Source organism: Platichthys flesus, chromosome 12 (assembly GCF_949316205.1).
Source record: "Platichthys flesus chromosome 12, fPlaFle2.1, whole genome shotgun sequence".
Lineage (NCBI taxonomy): Eukaryota > Metazoa > Chordata > Actinopteri > Pleuronectiformes > Pleuronectidae > Platichthys > Platichthys flesus.
This window is the reverse complement of record NC_084956.1, coordinates 15238387-15256657: the sequence shown is the minus strand read 5'-3', so window position 1 is coordinate 15256657 and position 18271 is coordinate 15238387. Positions and strand designations below refer to the sequence as shown.

The 18271-nt window shown below is 47.7% G+C and overlaps 1 protein-coding gene across 1 annotated transcript; it reads left to right on the top strand.

Annotated features, from left to right (window-relative positions):
• Window positions 1-4391: 4391 nt before the first annotated feature.
• Window positions 4392-15249, top strand: ism1 (isthmin 1). Its single transcript, XM_062400462.1, has 6 exons — window positions 4392-4717; window positions 10253-10453; window positions 11297-11564; window positions 13133-13276; window positions 13395-13484; window positions 14275-15249. The coding sequence occupies exons 1-6, from the start codon at window positions 4580-4582 to the stop codon at window positions 14790-14792; spliced, it is 1359 nt and encodes a 452-aa protein (XP_062256446.1). The 5' UTR covers window positions 4392-4579; the 3' UTR covers window positions 14793-15249.
• Window positions 15250-18271: the final 3022 nt, after the last annotated feature.

Genomic DNA, 18271 nt, shown 5'->3' with positions numbered 1-18271 from the left:
CGCCGGGTGGATTGTTACCATGTTTGTGTTTCTACCTCCTCGTCAACAATGCAGCAATGACATTTTGTGTGATGGGATACAAAATGCAAAAATGCAACCCTCTTGGAAAAATATGGTAAATGAACTGCAGACACGTGAAGAAAGTTAGACGTTTTTTTTCTTTTGCATGTATTTTCCCCCCAAAGGAAAGAACAACAATTGAAATCTATGCTCTATGGTGGATCACTTTGTTCTGGAAGTGAATATTCCCATCTGGCTCCCATAGCCAGAAACAATACAAGCAGTTTCTTTAATCCTCAAATCTGTGATGTCATCCCAGTGTACTGTTCCATACAGATCTGGAGGAGGGGGGGGAGGTGGCCTCAAAATGTTGCACCGACGCCCTCAGGATGTCTGCTATTAATTTGTGTTTACGTTCACCTTTCGTCAAACTGCGAACATTGTGAAATTCATCGCAGGTTTACGGCAGCGGACAGATGTGGGTGAAGAGGAAACTCGGGGAAAACAACACGGTGTGTAACAGACGTGGTGTTTAAACCCTGAGCTCCACTGTGATTAAAGGCAAACTCCAACTCGCTTGAGATTTACCAGCGACGTTGTTGTACAGTCGAGAGAGGGGGGGAGGGAGGGGGGGGGGGATAAGTCATATCATATCTGGCAGGCAAAATGCTTGTGTAGGAAAAACTCAGCTCTGAGGACGAGTCTCGAGAATGAAATTCATTTTGAAGGGGATCTTATGTTGTTTTTTGCTTTAGACGATGTTCAGAATTTGCATTTACAGAAAGAAAGTGAATTAGAATGCAGTGTGGAGGACAACATTGCAGTATCACTGATGGAGCCTTATGAAAAAACTTCCAGCAAAAGGTTCAAGAAAACTCAAACTTTCTCCAGTTCAGTGTGTATCATTAATATTTTAGAAATGAAAGGAAAAAAGTGGTTGTCAGCAAAGCCAAACAGAAAGATATTCACATTCACATTTATCTTGATATTCATATCCTGCGTGTTACAAAATCCATGCTGGCCCTCAACCCACTTCAATCCTAACAAATAAGATCAGAAATGATTTGAAATATTTTCTCTGATGGGTTATCGAAGCTGAAGTTATTGGAAAGAGTTATGGTAACGCCATTTGCCGTGGGGCAAGGTGGGGAGCACATGTCCAGCCGAAGCTCCCTCCAGTCACTCCCAACTGCCCTCGCTTTCAGCAGAAGTGGCAAATGGCCGGCGCTGGCATTCGAAACATCTGTGCGTCCAGGCTACTGGGTGGAAAGGCCCCAGAGACCTGCCTGCCTGCACCAGCCTCTTTTGAACTGCAGATCCAAATACACTGCGCTTATTGGAATGGCATGTAGCTGCTATTCTGAAGGGGGATCCTCCGCCACGAGCCTTTGATGTCCACCACTGTGTCCAAAGCAGCCGAGGCCATTCTCAGCGCTCTCTGTTTCCCATTTGGACAGAGGCTTTTCTCTTCTGCAGAGTGATTTTTGAAGTGAGGCAGACAAAAGACAGATTTACATGGTTTGGACAGCTATGCCCTGCTGGGAGTAGAAAGACTGTAACTGAAGACTGTGCGCTGGGACATGCATGTTAACAGGGGGCAGGATAAAGATGGCAAAGATAAACCACCTTTGATTCAAACAGAAAAAAACGTCTCGGTGCGTTTGCCTGATCAGAAATCTGCGAGGGACCAAATGTACACCTGTCACATTTGCTTCTGCAAAGAGATGTTAGTGTTTATATAATAACAATAATGATTTAAACCAAGTTTTATGAGCATATATGTGATGATTTTTGAGTTAGCTCTGGTACTGGATGGAGAAACCTTAGTGAAACAGATAATTGATAAATATAATGATATAAGAGTCTCCATGTTAAAGGTTCAGTGTGTGGAATTTAGTGACATCTAGTGGTGAAGTTGGAGGTTGCAGCTGAAAGAGAACTTATGCAACCTTCAGTTGTCATTAAAACTCAAAAGGTGTTTAGTTTGTCCAGTCTGAGCTACTGTAAATAACATGGCGTCCTCCCTAGAGAGGACCTGCTCCCGGCGTAGATTTAAAAGTATTAAAATATCAAAGTTTCATTCTAGGGTAAAGAAAACCTTTTACAATTTAGATGAAACACACTAGTGAAAACATCACCAGGATTATTTTATATTCAATTTCTGCCAAAAGACCCTTTCACTTAAATCTTACAAACTGGGCCTTTGATCTTTGATCTTTGGCTAACCAAAGAACAGTAATTTCTGACCATGACCTGGTCTACTGGGACCAACATAGAGAAAATCTGTTTTTCACATGTAGAATTAAGCTTTCACAAATATCAGCCTCATCAGATATCTGTTAGATGAACTGGCGCAGCTTTATTTACGACACAGAGGCTTTAAGGACTGAATGAAATATAAAAATCTGGCAGCATTTATTTCAAAATCTGCACCATCTGCTGCCACTCACTGACTTTCTTCAGTACACAAAAAAACTCAGCTGCCACTCAGGCCACGTCGGTTCACAGGACCTTCTGGAACACATGGGCATCAGATGGACTCCTGGCAGTCACAGCCCATCGCAGTCGGAGGTTAGCAAACTTGTCAGGATTATTCTGAAAGCTGCATTTCACTGAAAGTCGACCTGTATGACACCTGGAGCTGTGCTGACTCTCAGCGGAGTTTTTCCGTGGCTTGACTTCTACATGTTCAACACGCTCAGCTGATATTGATGCTTAACGACGCAGCAAAAAACGACACCAAATGCAGAAACATCTCACATTCATTTTTTGCATTTATTTTTGATGTAAATAGGCGACAGGCGTGTAATTTGGATGATGTTCTGGCCCTGCTGCTGCTCCAGAGCTGTGCGTCATGCGTCATTTGGCTTTGTTGGAAACATCCCCTCCACTGATCCTTGAGGAGCAAACTGCTGGGACGCTGCAGAATCGGATACTGCTCGTCAATGTCTCTGAAAATGATTGTTCCACAAACGGAACACACTGACTTCAAAGGTGACAAATGCTATTAGGAGGGCTGGCTGTTCTCCTCTGGGTTCAGTCTCCCCCAGCGGCAGCATCCCTGCTTGGTGCATAATGTGACACTGCGGCGATCTGGCCTTTGAAGAGGGGGGGGGGGGGGGGGGGGCAACAATAAAAAACAAAGTCTCACGAGGGCTTAATCACATTAGGCACCATTTGTCTTGCTCGAGGGAAGTGTCACAGAGCACCTTCCGCACAGCCGAGTGTTGTGGTCACAGACATGAGACGACGCTGCTGCTGCTGTACACATGTCAACAGGGGAGGCGGGACCTCCTGGGACGCGCCCACGGGTGTCTTCCTCTGCGCGGCGGCCTGTGCGCACCGCGCGCCGGAGGGGACCACCAAGGTTCGCTGAGTCCTTGGGGTCCTTAGTGTGCCTGGTTGCTTCTTTTCATTTATTTTTTTTCCAAATGATAACACGTGTGAGGATGAGTTGATTTCCACGAGCGATGTAACGCTGGTTTAAAATAGGGAAATAAAGTCTCCCCGAGATGCTTCATACTTTCAAAAGATCGTGTAATTTTGGATCATTTGACTTTTAAGATGACTTGAATGTGGAAGTGGAGCACTATCAACATTTGGAGTGTTTCTCACCACTTCAAGAGCAGCGAGGCGGACTCCAGCAGTTTAGCGAGGACAGGAGGGAGGAGGGTGGTGGGGGGGCGAAAGAGTTAACCAGGGGGAGGGCGCTGGCACAGGGGGCGTGTGGTATAAAACCACCTCAAGAGCGCACAGCGAGAGCAGCGTGTGTGTCTCACGAGCCGCTGGTCGCTGTGGTTTGACTGGTTTCCTCCTGCAGGACTTGTTGACTTCGTGTGCGCTCTCGGCCAGCAGCAGGATGGATGAATACCGTTTTTGAATCACCAACTCCACCGTGAAGCGAGATTCTTGTTGCTCTTTTTTTCTGTTACCTGCACTTTGTTCCCCCCCCCCCCCCCCCCCCCTTCTCTTAAGTTGAAACTCGGTCGAAACGCGCTCCGGCTGGATGGTGCAGAATGTGGACAGCCAAACAAGCCGTGCGTAAAGCGCCTGAAGTGGACGCGAAGAAGAGCGTGGAGGTGTGGGGCTGCTGAGGATGTGGCGGGGACACCGCGGGGCGACTGGGCTGCAACTTTCCTGAGCTTGGAGAGGTTACTTTTTTTGGGGGGGGGGGCGCAACAAGAGCGGAAAGCGTCTATGCTGTGCGTTATGGTTCCGCACCATCCAGCGCGTGAAGTCATATCATATGTGGCTTTATATTAAACCACATGAATAATCACCAGAAGAGGACAAATCCGCACTTATGACACAGTTTCAGAAAGAAAATCCACTGGATCCCATTTAATCCATCACTCTTCGCTCACGTTATCTGACTTCCCCCGCTCCGATCCATTTCCCTTCTTCTCCTTTTTTTTTTTTTTTTTTTTTTTTTGCAATTGTGATTCCCGAAGTGGCTCCGAAGTGGTGCTGCGGCTCCTCGGCCCCGGCGGATCCGGAGATCGGAGTCTCTGCACCGGGAGGAGGCGGAGTCGGAGCTCCGGCCCCAGCGCACGCTGCCAAGCGCGGCCGCGTTAAGAGGATGGTGCGTCTGGCGGCGGAACTGCTGCTGCTCCTGGGACTCCTTCTCCTCACCTTGCACATCACGGTGCTGCGGTCCAGTCCGCTGCCGCAGGGAAATGTCACTCTGAGCCGGGATCAGGACACAGCACTTACAGAGGTGAGTCAGGAAAACACATCCGAACTGATGGGGTCACCTTTAATACTACTTCGGGGGGGGGGGATTTGTTGCGGTGTGTGTGATATCTGAGGGGTCTCATTCGGTCACAGATGGGCTTGATAAAAGCTCTCACATGAGCCACTGGCCCAGGTAACTTAAGTCCTCGGTTCCTGGGAGCCTGTGGGGATTGTTGACATACACCGATGTGGTCTCCCTGGGGTGTCCCCCGGGGAATGGCAGGGAGCCGGCAGAGGGTTGGAAGATGAGTCAGGGTCAGAGATCAGCCCCCTTATGCCAGTTACACCTCCCTATTGTTGGGGGGGGGGGGTTAAATGCTTATAGCCGCAGGCACTTCTCCATCATCATTGGCTCATCACTGTCATCCAAGTGCCCATTTGAAGAGAGCTGATCCCCTGCCCGTGTGCACCCACCTCCCCCTGACCACTGACACACATTCCCTGTAGACAATAAATAGAATCAAATCAATAAAAAAACAAAAAAACTTTCGGATATCATTTCCCATCTGTGTCGTCTGGAGGTCCGGGTTTAGAATGTGTGTCCCCCCCGGAGGAAATTAACAAGGGAGACATTTGTCAACATGACACCACTTCAGACAGGTTTAATAGTTTAACTGCCCATTTTAACATCAGCAGAAAGCACACAGACTCCGGCAGAGCCCCAGATCCTGACCCGAGGGTTAAGACGGGTGCAGGTTCAACAGGCCTCTTTAGAGAGTGTTAAGCATATCCTTCAGCTGCTTTTTCATGTATATTTAGCCTGCTACTGAAATGCTGTCTTCATTTCCCTCTGTGATAAATGGGTATTTATACCAACTGGAATGGTGTCCCTTCATAAATGCTTTATTGGGGCTTGGGGGGGGGGGGGGGGATGGGGGTGGAAAGAATGTTTACCTAAACAGAGGATGACGATGGGTAATTTCTCTTAACTCCACTGGGGCGGCCATCGCTGCCCACTGACCTGCAGCAGAGCCAGTGTCCGGTCAGATATCAGGACTGTGCAGAGCTGAGGAAATATTCCAGGAATTCATCAAATGTCTGTCCCACAGCCAAACGCCGGACGGGGACTGGCAGCATGAGAAGCAGGAGGCAGCTTCTCCCGAGGAATATTTACAGTCCAATACAATACCAAACACATTCCACCCATTCCAGCCTCACTTTTGTCATAAGTTCACAATTACACAGAGATCCTGGCTTGTGATGAAAGGGCCCCGGCATCGCCCACCGCCCGTGCCCCATGCCGGGGCAGGCGCTGGATGTTTTCCTGCTCATGAATGCTCTGACTATGAGCAGACATGCTTCGCTGGTCCGCCATTGAGCCCGGTGATGTCACCTCTCAGCCGTGGCTTGTCACGGCCCAGGGGGTGCATTGTCATCCCGAGGTGTCATATTCGAAATGCCATTCACAGACACACAAACGACAGGATGCGGCTCCGTGCACCTGCAGTGTGCAGCGGAGGAGGAGGAGGCTCCTCTGACCGGCGGCACAGGAGTTGAGGTTCATCCTCTGTCTGCGGTCAGTGTGATGTCCCACAGGAACTACTCAAAATAGATAGTGATTAATAATGTGGTGAATAATTAATCCTGCTTTTGCACTTTTCAACATTTCTTTAAACGGTCCCCCCCCCCATGCTACGTCTTTGTTTGATGGTGCAGATGAACACATACTTAGAGCCAGTGTGAGGCGCGTGACAGGGGAAGGATGGGTTTCTCCTCCACCTACAGAAGTGAAGCGCTGAGAAGCATCTGGCACAATGTGCACCGCCTTCATTTCCTGCCAGCGTCCCCGGGGGGAAGGACCCCTGAGTTGCTCCCAATTGAAAAGGGAGTCATGCCCCTTTAAGCAGCCCTCACAAAGTGAAAAAAGGGGAGGGGGGGCGGGAAAAGAAGAGGAGATACTGTGAGGAGGGGGGGGGGGGGGGGTGGCTTGTGTATGCAAGTGTTCATTCATGGCTTTTTGAGAGAGGCGGGGGGGGGGGGGGGGGGACATCCTGGGAGGCCCCAGATGAACTGAGGGATGGCGTGTCACTTTTGATCTCCAAATTAAAGCGTGCTCGTAACTGAGGAAGATCTCAGATGAGCGATGGGGACTGTGGAGCGGCCGCCATTAAAGAGGAGCATTGCTGATTGTTCTACCATTTAAATGAGTTACAGTCCGGAGTATTGCTTTTTCGGAAGGGACAGAAAGTAATGTTAATGTCGACATTATTCCAGAACCAACTTTACACAACCGCCATTTTTTTCTGATGAGTAATTCCTGCATCGCCTGTACATTCTTTCCATTATGTCCGACTCAACTCGAGGTCCTCATCCGCTCTACGTGTGAACCGATTGAGACCAAAACAAAGAGTCAGTAATGGACGTATGAAACATCACAGTTTGTCCCAGACACAAATATAGGTTATGAGAAATCTCAGCGCTCAAGGGAAGAGGAACCTGTTTGACTTTCCCAGGTTCTGTCCAGCTGATGGTTTACGGACCAAACAATCTCACAATTTTACTATTTGCAATTCAGCTCAACTTACTCTTTTTATTTGAGGCAGGTATTGTCCTATATTTTGGAATTTTTTTTATATATTTACTTCCAGTGACTAAATGAGCACATAGAGAATTCCTGTGGCATCTATTTCATTTGAGTGGCGGACATTTATTTTCACATCTAATATTGAGGAAATAAAAAGATTGAGTTCAGTCTAAGGTTCAGTTTAACGTAATACAAAAATAATCTCTAATTAAATAAAATCTTCTAACTCAACAAGTGTACCTGTTATCGGCAGATGTCACATTTTTCAAACCTTTATGAATGTGATGAGACATTATTTATTATTTACAGAGAATTGTCTATCAGAAAACACAACGGACTATATATCTCAACATCTGAGTTTGGTGGGGTGTGATTTTAACCACAAATACAAGTTCAATGTGATGTGGCTTTCCCTAATTTCTTAGTTTTAACCCCAAAGCAGTTTCATATCAAATTATTACTGCGCTGGCATATTCAATATATTTGTTTGAAACTGAACTCTTCCTCCCACTATCTGCCTCAATAATCTATGACCTACAAACAAATCTGATTGGTGCTCACACACTGACGAATTCCCCTTGTTTACCAGCAGACTTCAGCTTCCCCTCTGATGGAAATATCATCACAAAGCGACGCTCCCGGATTAATCCAAACACTTTGAAGTTTGACTTTTTGAATAAACCAAACATGTGTCAGGCTTAGATTATCGGCCCGCCATGTGTAATACAGCATAATATGACTCAACATAAGATTCAGATGGGATTAGTCGGGATAATGGGGGATTAATCTGGAAAATACCGTGACCGGGTTTTCCTGACGACGCAGTGCACATTCTGAACCGATTGCGGTGGCATCTGCTTTGCTTCTAATAGACCAACTCGTGGAGAAAGTAGTAAATCGTTGCTCAATAACAGTGATTATTTTGTTTTCGTTTTAATCAGTAGCCAGAGCATCGTTGGATGAATTTCCTTAAATGTCAGCTGTTGTGGATGAAAACAAATGCCAGTCTTGTGAAGGCCAAACAAGAGAAAACGCTCTGTGTTCAGTTTGTCGTACTTTCAGTGGATTGAAATCCCTATTTGCACTATCAATATCAGGAAAGAAATCACGTCTGGACTTGAGAGCAACTTGTGTGGGCTCTAATTAAATATAATCCAGGAAAATAAGATCTAATCCACCCAGAGGAGGAGATCAACCCCTTCTGTTTACTCCATTTACAAGTGTATGTTTTTGTACGAATATATTTGCATTGTCACTGAAGCTGCACATGTTGTGTGGAGGCCGCTGCGTCGCTGGAGCTTGGTTACAGCCAGCGAGTGACTTCTGAGGGCAGGGGACTTGAAAGGCGGGGGTTATCACATGGTCATCTCAAAGCCAAAGTACTTGCCATAGACCTATCGGGGTCGCGGGGTCCCTATCCGTTCAGATAGACGGATGATAGCTGATGCCCAGTCGGTGCGGCTGAAAGCGATCTCTCCTGTGTCCTGACCTCTCTGCCATTATCATGCGGTTGCGGAAAAGACATTTGAGGTTATGGTTGGAATCAGTTCTTTCCCTCAAATTTGAGGATTTCTAAAAATGTAATTCTCATAAAAAAATAACCATTATCTTATCTACAGTGACCTCCTCCCTCTTTTTTTTTTGGTGGCTAGACAAAATACAGAACCGTCTGCTCTTCTTCCTCAAAATTATGGGCAATTGTGTAATCATTATAATTATGGTGGTTTGTTTTTTAAAATTCTTTGAAATGCATCGTGTTATCACATTGACTCCATCTGGTCTCTGGGGTAGTAAAAAGTGAAACCCAAATGGACAGGGAGGTCTTTCTGTGCAGCCGGCCGCTGCCCCCCCCCCTCCCCAACTCTGAGGCTGAATTCAAGTTACATTATACATTTATAATCCTTCCTCCCGTGCTGCGCTGCCCCATTTACAGAGCCTATATTGTCCCAGAGTGCACCTTGGCTGGACACAAACAGCTCCGCTGGGGGCTTTTATGCCCGCCACAATGTGGCTGAGCTGACACTCTGCCTGTGACTGGCCACCGCAACTGTACAGCCCTGCTGCCATATTCTCAGGCCTCAACCCGGCCACAAAAACACTATGGAGGGAGAAAAGAGGGGACATGAAAAAAAGAAAACACAGAACATGATTGATGGTTCTGTTTGATCTTATTTTCTGCCACCCCTGAACGGATGATTGCTGACTACTTATGTCTACGTGTCCAATTGAGGAGTAATTGTTCCTTCTGTGCATACCTGACAGGGGACATATGGCTTAACTGTCCTTTTGGGACAAATGAACGACCCCCCCCCCCCCCCCCCTCTCTCAGAGGGCTGAATGTTTTTCTGTCTATAAGAAGGCAGATGTAATTATATTGCAATGTTTGCTTTGGTTTCTCCGCGAAAGAAAACCATCAGTCTTGCGGAGCTTCTTTTCTTTTTTTTTCTCCCTGCCAGCCAGCACCAGAACATGCTATATATGCCATCATATTGCTATGGTAAAGCAGCAGCAGTTAAAAACAGAAATATATAAATACACTGTGGTGCTCGCTCTGAATGCAGCCTCGAGATGCATATATATTTGGGAAAAACGCAGACAGACGTCCGGGCCGTGTCTGTCCCGCTGTTTCAGTGGCTCCGTCTCTCCGGGCCCCAGAACTTGACTGTCTGACAGAAAAGAAACAACTGAAGAGATCAGTCTAATGTTGCTCGGTGGAAGGATGCGGTGGAGCTCAGAATAGAACCCAGTACATTTACGGGGTAGATCCGGATCAGGCGGCGGATCTAGGAATTTGTTCCACTTTTTAAATAGTGAGATAGGGAATTTTTGGAAGTTTTCAATTTCCAAGGGAATCTTGATGTAGAAAAACAATTGTGTGCAATTTAGGGGGGTCGGCTTGGGGACTGCTTTACTGCTTTTAGTTTCATAGGCATTCTAATAATCTTTAATCGTGAATGCACAAACCACTGAATGATTTTCTATTTTTCTCTGCAGAACAACATCAACGTAAAAAGCAGCTCCTCGGCTCATCTGGCTCCTGAAGACCGGAGGTCGGGTCCAGAGCACCGGCTGGCCCTGCCCTGGGCACACGGCGGCAACGCACACAGGGACGGAGCCGGCACTTTCATCCTGGATCTGCATAATTTCCCTGACCTCTCCAAAGCCGACATCAATGGACAGAATCCCAACATACAGGTGATCATGTGTGTCTGTGCACCTGCCGGGCGGCTTTGATGCTTTTCACTCACTTGTAAGACATGGCTACTCAAGCACACAGGACAGGAAGAGCAAACAGGAAGAGAGAGAATAGTTTGGTGCACATCACTACCCCCTTTTTCTCCCACCGCTTCCTCCTTCCTTCTCCCCCTGTCTTCTTTCCCACCTCCCGGCTCACAGTGAAGCCTAGAAGATACATACTGAGGTCTCGCGTCCATCATAATGACAGCTAAAAGGCAGTTGCTAACCACCAATGCCTCACTACTGGTATGTGCAGGAAGTTTGACGACAGCTTATGTAAATGTGTGGCAAGCCCTTTGCTCATAAGTCCCTTGGTGGTGCAGATGGTCGAGGGAACCGCTGCCACGTTTGAATCATTCTCCTGTCTAATCCAGCGAGGGGGTCTTTCCATCTATGAGAGCATCACTGCTAAATCCCAGCACGAACAAAGTGTATTAACATCTCAAGATGTGGGAAGAGAGCGGAGCAACCAATTGAGCAAGGGCGTGAGGCTGTGGGAGGAGGGGGGGGGTTGTCTTTGATCCCAGGATTCATCTGGCTTTCATGGTCTGGAGGAGGCCGAGTAGCCCTTTGAACTCTGTGTTTAGGTGGAGAGGGGCCAAGAGGTGGGAGGGTGGCTGTGGGGCAGGGGTGGTGCCCCCCCCCCCCCCCATCTGGGAGGCACATGTGTTAGGGCCGAAAGGGGGAAGGGGGTTCATATTGTGTGTATCAAAAAGTGTCACCTCACAAAAACCAATTGACCAATTCTGCCCTAAAATTATATTTAATTATCTTCTTTGATGACTTCTGATCTTTAATCAGGTGACCATCGAAGTGGTGGATGGACTGGAGGGCCATGAGCCGGAGAAAGGCCTCCGCAAGGAAAGCAAACCCAGCTGGGCTTCTCCCAACTGGAGAAACTGGTGGCCCCGCACCTCGTCGTCCTCCTCCACTACCACCACCCATCAGGCCGGGGAGCACGAGCGCTCCTACGGGAGCAACAGCGAGGACAGCAACTTCCTCAGGCCGCCGGCAGACTGGGACAGGAGAGGAGGCACCGGGGGAGGAAGCAAAGCTCAAGCGGAATATGGTGAGAGTGGCAGGAGGGTGTGTTTTCCGTGCACCGTGCGTATCGCGGAATATTTAACAGGACCCACACACGCCCTGATTTGAGCCCCGGTCGTTTCCACAGATGGTCACGGTCCGATGTGGAATCTGTAATTTGCAGATTCGCTGATTTAAGCTGTCACCATAATAAGTGCAGTCATCCCAGGCAAGCCTTCGGGAGCCCCTGATTGAAGCCTTTAACACTCTTTTATGAGACGGATTCCTCTGTGGCGGGGAGCGAGCTACGTGACACAGTTTAAACGCGTTGCGACTTCAAAGTTCAGGCGGCAGGAGCGGGGCCAGAAGCACTGTCAGGCTGCCACACGGTTCTCACAACACTCTCCAAAAAATAAGCCCCAAAGATAAATCTGCTGCGGAAGAATTTACACTCGCTGTCATACAGTGTGTGTCCGGCCCGTGTTGTAGCATGCCCAAACCAGCATGGGCGAACAGGAATGTGTGCGCTGTGGAAAATATCATTTTATCCACTTGCACTCTCGCGGTAAGGAAGGCGATTTTATAATCCTTTTTTTTTTGTTTTCCCCATGGTCCATGTTCCTGGCTCATCACTGCGGTCAGCTCTCATTCATCCTTTATTTCATACCACACTAATGGCAGAGGAAATATTTTATCATCATTACTGTCCTGGTTTTAAACCGAGTAGTCATAATTGTGGGCAGGCAGTAAGGGTCATCCATCACAGCCTCCCACCCCCCCCCCATGATGCATTCATTTGTGGGCTGAGGGAAGGTTATTAGCAAGTTTGTCTTGAAGAGCCACCCGCTCTTTGGCTGTAATAAGCCATGAAAGGGGGACACGGGAAGTGCTACACAACTATCTGGCTTGTATTCATGTAACATGTTTGTAATGAGGGGCATATGGCAGGAGGGGAGTGTGTGGGGGGGGGTGCCTGCCCACATATATCCTCCTCATTGATGGAGCGCTGCTTTCAAGTGTCTGTGTGTGGTGGCGAAGGGTGACGGTGGCGATGGGCGACAGCGGCGGTCGGGCGAGGTGGTCAGAGAGTTTCCAATTGCAGCGGTCTGCTCACAGATAATTGGAGTTAAAGAGGATTTCTCGCCATTTCACTTCCCATTCTCGAACCAATGAATCGCGGTCAGAACGGGGATGCTGGTGGGAGGCTCGAGCGGCGCTGAACGTTTTTCTATTTGTAAATTGCCTCCTGCTGGATCCGCAGTAGCTTTGTTGGAATTCGCCAAAAAGCGCTTTCCTGTTACTTCACTTACAGAACACACACGTGCTCTCGGCCTTGGACTCTTTGGCTCAACAACTGTGTGTCAGCACTTAGAACAGACTATCTATATGTGTGCATGTGTGCGGGTATGTGTGTGTATGCCGGCTTGCGTGGTATCTGCTTTGAGGGACAAAGTCAAAGAGAACTTTGAGCCCTCCTACTTCCCCTTTCATGTAGCCCCCCCCCCCCACACACACTTATTATTAGTGAGGCATGCTAATAGGCCTCAGTAAGTCGAGCATGTGGCCTGCATCCGAGCTGTGGATCCCTCTCTCACCCTGTTCTCTCTGATCTAGACTACATGGACGGAGAGGGTGACTGGAGTAACTGGTCAGCGTGCAGTGTGACCTGTGGAAACGGAAACCAGAAGAGGACCCGGTCCTGTGGTTACGCCTGCACGGCCACAGAATCCAGGACCTGCGACATGCCCAACTGTCCAGGTAGAGTCTTGAAATGGGATCACAGAGCAAAAAAATTCCTCACCAGTAAAAAAAAAAGAGAAGCCATATGTGTAGTTTTCATGTTTTCACCCTTCACTGTTAATTCATCACTTTAAAGGTATCGAGGATGCCTTCAAGACAGCAGCGACTGAAGTCAGCCTGTTAGCCGGAACAGATGAGTTCAATGCCACAGAGCTCTTTGGTGTCGGTAAGAATCTGCCTCTTCTTGTCTCCTTGCAGACGATCCTTCATTCAGATGTTCTTACACTATCAGAGGTAGTTTTATCCATCTGGCAGCAGAGTTTCCCCGCACACACTTAGCATTCCTCATGCTGCCCCGGTCTGTGGTTCATTACTGTGCAGAGATGAAAATGAGCAGCAGGGCAGGAGGAGCACAGTGTGCCGCTGACCACTCTGTCTTTATCTGCCTGCTCTCAAAAATCAACCCGGTGATAATTCGTCTTCATTTCAAACATCACTCTGGTCAGGAGATGTAGCATTCAGGTTTCCTATCGTCATGAAAAACCTGGAAAAGTCATTGAAATGTGTTCTATTCATATTTTCATGTCGTTAATTTACGCTGAGTTTTAAATAGTTCAAATGCTTTTAAAAGAAACATGCTCAAAATATAAGCAGGCATACTCTCTCATACTAATTGAAAAGTCAGGTGGGGAAGCAGGTGGGATAATACACTATGCCAGGTAGGTCTAGATTTAACTATGCTTTGCTACAAAAGGAAAAGTACATGCCATGAGTTACAACAGACAAAGACCTCAATCAAACTATTGTCTGATTCATTTGTGTCATTTAAGATATACGGTATGATTCTCATCGTTAGCTAAAATACTATATTTTGTCCCTTTTTCATATATACGCTGAGATTTCACAAAATGTTTGGTCATGGAAATTTGGTTTAAGGTTATTGAAAAGTCTTTGAAATCCATTGGTCAAAATGTGTATGAACCCTGAGTATTAAGTCGTGTCTCTGTTTCTTCCAGACACAGACAGCTGTGAGCGATGGATGAACTGCAAGAGCGAATTCCTGAAGAAGTACATGACCAAGGTGGCAAACGACCTTCCCAGCTGCCCTTGCTCTTACCCAACGGAGGTGGCTTACAGCGTAGCGGAAGTACACGACGCCCCCTCCCGCAAAGACTTCCGCTGGAAAGACGCCAGCGGGCCGAAGGAGAAGCTGGAGATCTACAAACCCACCGCGCGGTACTGCATCCGCTCCATGCTGACGCTGGAGTCCACCACGCTGGCGGCGCAGCACTGCTGCTACGACGACAGCATGAAGCTCATCACCCGCGGGAAAGGGGCGGGCACGCCCAACCTCATCAGCACCGAGTTCTCAGCGGACCTGCACTACAAGGTGGACATCCTGCCCTGGATCGTTTGCAAAGGGGACTGGAGCCGCTACAACCAGGCCAGGCCGCCCAACAACGGGCAGAAGTGTCCCGACAACCCGCAGGATGAGGACTACTACAAACAGTTTGAAGAAGCAAGGGAATTCTAACCCGATGAAGAGTGAAAGGAAGAAAAACAACACTGCTCAAGTATTCAGCTAAAATGGGGCTGAAGCCTTTTCTTTATTTTGTCTTAGGTCAAATAACAAATGGACTTTTCGGCCCTGAGGAACCGAGAGGAACAAAAACCCAACAGAGTCAGAAACCTTTACTTTGTCACGAGGAACTTTTCTTGACTTTACCAAAACGGGCACAAAATGTTGCTTTGTTTTTTATCTTTTTTTTAAGATAGTTTGTCTCTGAAATTTTGCAAGTACTTGTGTTGCCAATTATAACTGAGTCAGATTCGGTCAATAAAGGGGGAAGTGATTTTTGTATTCTTAAAAAGGGAAGCGTATTCTTTTAGGATTGTGCGTTTAGATTGTGTCCGAGTTTTGATGAATCTGAGAGGCTTGTGATTATAGAAAAAATTTGAGTGTGTCAGGAGTGTGTTGGGTTGGGGTGGGAGAGGGGGGAGGGGGGACAGAGAACAGGGTACGAAACCTATCCCCTTCCTTTTCCTCCTGTTTTTGTCAATTGCAATATCCAGGTTCTCATGTAAACTTGTGAGTATGTTTATTTAGCATGCACATTTTTTTTTAACAACCATGGCGGATCAGAGGCAGATCATTGTAAAAAGCCTGCATTATTTTTGTAAAGTATTTATTAAGCTGTAGCTGCGTCTGAGTTGGGCGTCAGCGGCTGTGGTTTCTGATTCACACACCGTGAGGCCAAACGCCAACTTGAGATCTCTCGCTAGCCCAAACGTTGCCATCGATGTGCATACCCCCCCGTCTCAAGTTAGGACTAACCCGTGATTGACCGTGAAGAATGTGTGAATTCAACTGTATGGAAAGACTTTTTCAAAAATATAAATCTATGAATAAAGATTTTTTTTTATGCCTATACATGTTTTTGCAAGAAGAAAATCTGTGTACCTTTGATCTTCAAGGTAAACATTGATTGTTCATGCAGAAGTTTTATCAGCTGCTATTTGATTCCCCCTCCTGCTGCCAGAGGAAATTCATCTGCAGGGGGAAAAAACACGGTCTCATTTCATCAATTAAACTCCTCTAACAGGCTTAAGCCAGCGCACAAGACTTCCATTAGTTCCATCCAGTGGGGCTTTCAGCCCTTTTGATGGGATTGTGATATTTCTCCAGAGGCATGGAGGGTAAGATTCCCCTTGAATGCGACTCAAATTATTTATCTTTGGCATGGATCCTCACATTCCTGAGTAATTTCTCAGCGTACGCACACCCGCACACACACATACTGCTTCAGTGCTGCCTGCCCACAGCCGGGGACCTCTGACCATTCCCTCTCCGCCGAGCGCTCGCAGTCATTGTCACACAGAGAAAGTCATTCATGATGCCCTCATTCCTGCAGTCTTGCATACGCCACAGCGGCCCGGGTGCAGGGATTGTCTTTTCAATGAAGCAGGCCCCAGCACGTCCCACATCCCCGAGGTGCTCACTTGCAACTGCCTGGTTGCTTCACTAGTCATACAAAATTCCTCCGCCCGCGTCATTCGGCCCATTTGTCCCCAAAAACCGTCCTTTAATCAAGAAACCGCCCTCCAACGCTCACTGTAAATCACTCAGGTGCTCTTTGTAGACGTGCGTCTCCCTCTGAACTACCAGGCCCCGAGTAAAGCTCCGTCCTCAAGTCTCGAGTCCGTCTCTTCAATAAAAGCCTGGTTCCAGGCTAAGATTACAGTAACTGGCACGGATCGTTATCTAAGCGGACCGTCTGCTGAACAGGCCACGAAGATCAAAGCAAGGTGTCCGTCTTTATTTTGAAACATTAAGGCCCAGCTCAAATTGATGACATGCGTCCACCCCCCCCCGAGCAGCCCCGCCGTCGCCCTGGCTCGCCCCCTTCGAGCCTAGTATCTCTTCTCCAGACAGGCTCCACGTGTCTCCAGAGCAAGCAATTACTCGTATACCCTCCTTACTTTTCATCTCCCATTTCTTCTCCCCCTCCTTCGCAAAATCTGGCACGACTTGAAATGCGATTCCTGAGCCGGGGCGCAGGTAGGAATAAGGGCACGAGGGTTTTGAGCCTGCGCATAATTGGTGTGAAAAGGCACGAGAGGGCAGACCAGCGAGTGCAGAGAGTACAGAGCAGAGTGCCGTTTGGGTTGGCGGCTGGATGCCTATGAGGCCTCACTTTTGTGTTACTATTTCCAGGACTCCACTCTGGTATGTTTCAAAGGATGCAAAGCACCATATTAGTGGTATATTGTCAAGGATCCGAAAGGGCTCATTAAGCATCACCAAGATATGATTGTTGGTATTTTGCCTCTATTTTTGTTATGAGGAGGAAATTATGTCCAATGTACTTACAGTTTTAGACCGAGTTTGACAGGGCTGGCTCTGGGACTTCTCAAATCTACACACAAGAGCTAACTGTGGGAATGTGAAAACAAGAGGAGCTCTGGAGAGGAAGTACACAGAGTGGAAACTTGGATTGGTTAATGTAGCAAAGGGAAGAGAAAGCTCAGTTGTTCTCCGGCTTATGGTTTGTCGTCCATGCTGGAGCTGGGTGTTCTAGTAAGTAAACAACCGGGGTTGCCTGGTGGCAATGAGGCATCTCTTTTGTTTTGTGGCCTATGTGGTGGTAGAACCATTTTTAGCCTCACACCCTCGCTTTCTGTCACCCGCTCACTCCCTCTCTCTCCTCCTTTTTGGGTGGTGGAGCACAATGCAGGAAGTGTCTGGGCCGCAAGACCACAGGGCCATGACTGCACGGCAAAGCTAATTAAAAGGTTTTTCTAACGTCTTCTGATCTGGAATAGCTGACCTGGACGAGGAGGCCTCTTATCTAGCCGCACTGTCCCTCCCTCTCAACCGCCTCCCCCCCAAGGTCCTAACAGCAAAACAGGGGTGGGGCCCGCTGGCACTACTTCTGCAACGGGCTTGCATCTTTGGCACAGTGAGTGAGGGGAGGTGGAGAGGGTAGCGGGGGTAAACATGTGCCTGGGTGTGCAGCTGAACAAACAGGTCAAGTAGCTGTGGAGCATCTGAGAGGGGCCGAGTGCCTTACTTAACCCCGGCTGGCAGGACATTGCTGAGATGCTGCAGGGACAAAGCACATGACTAAACGCTCTGAGTCACTTGGACATTCAGAGTTACCATGCGATGAACTTCACTTTGTTCGAAGGCCATCGAGGGGTTGGATAATAAATGGATAATGGATCATGGACGATAAAACAAAAACAAAAACATGCTCCCGCTCGTATATTAATACAAACAAAACTGTCGGATAAATGAAGACAACAGGGGGGGAAAATGCGCTTCGCCTCCTCATAAAATATTTTAAAAGATATTTAGTCATGCTCTTAACTGGGCTAAACATATGTTGACGGATGTACCGCCGCGTTTTATACGCTCTGCTGGCATCATGTGCAAATAGAAGTGAGATGATATCAGTTTCACCCAAATTAAAATGGACTTTTAAAAGAGGCAAACCTTATTTAAACAGATCA

Coding starts and splice junctions, on each gene's coding strand:
- ism1 (XM_062400462.1), top strand. CDS start 4,580: ATGGTGCGTCTGGCGGCGGAACTGCTGCTGCTCCTGGGACTCCTTCTC. Junction 13,277..13,394: donor CGACATGCCCAACTGTCCAG/GTAGAGTCTTGA, acceptor ATCACTTTAAAG/GTATCGAGGATGCCTTCAAG. Junction 13,485..14,274: donor CACAGAGCTCTTTGGTGTCG/GTAAGAATCTGC, acceptor TGTTTCTTCCAG/ACACAGACAGCTGTGAGCGA.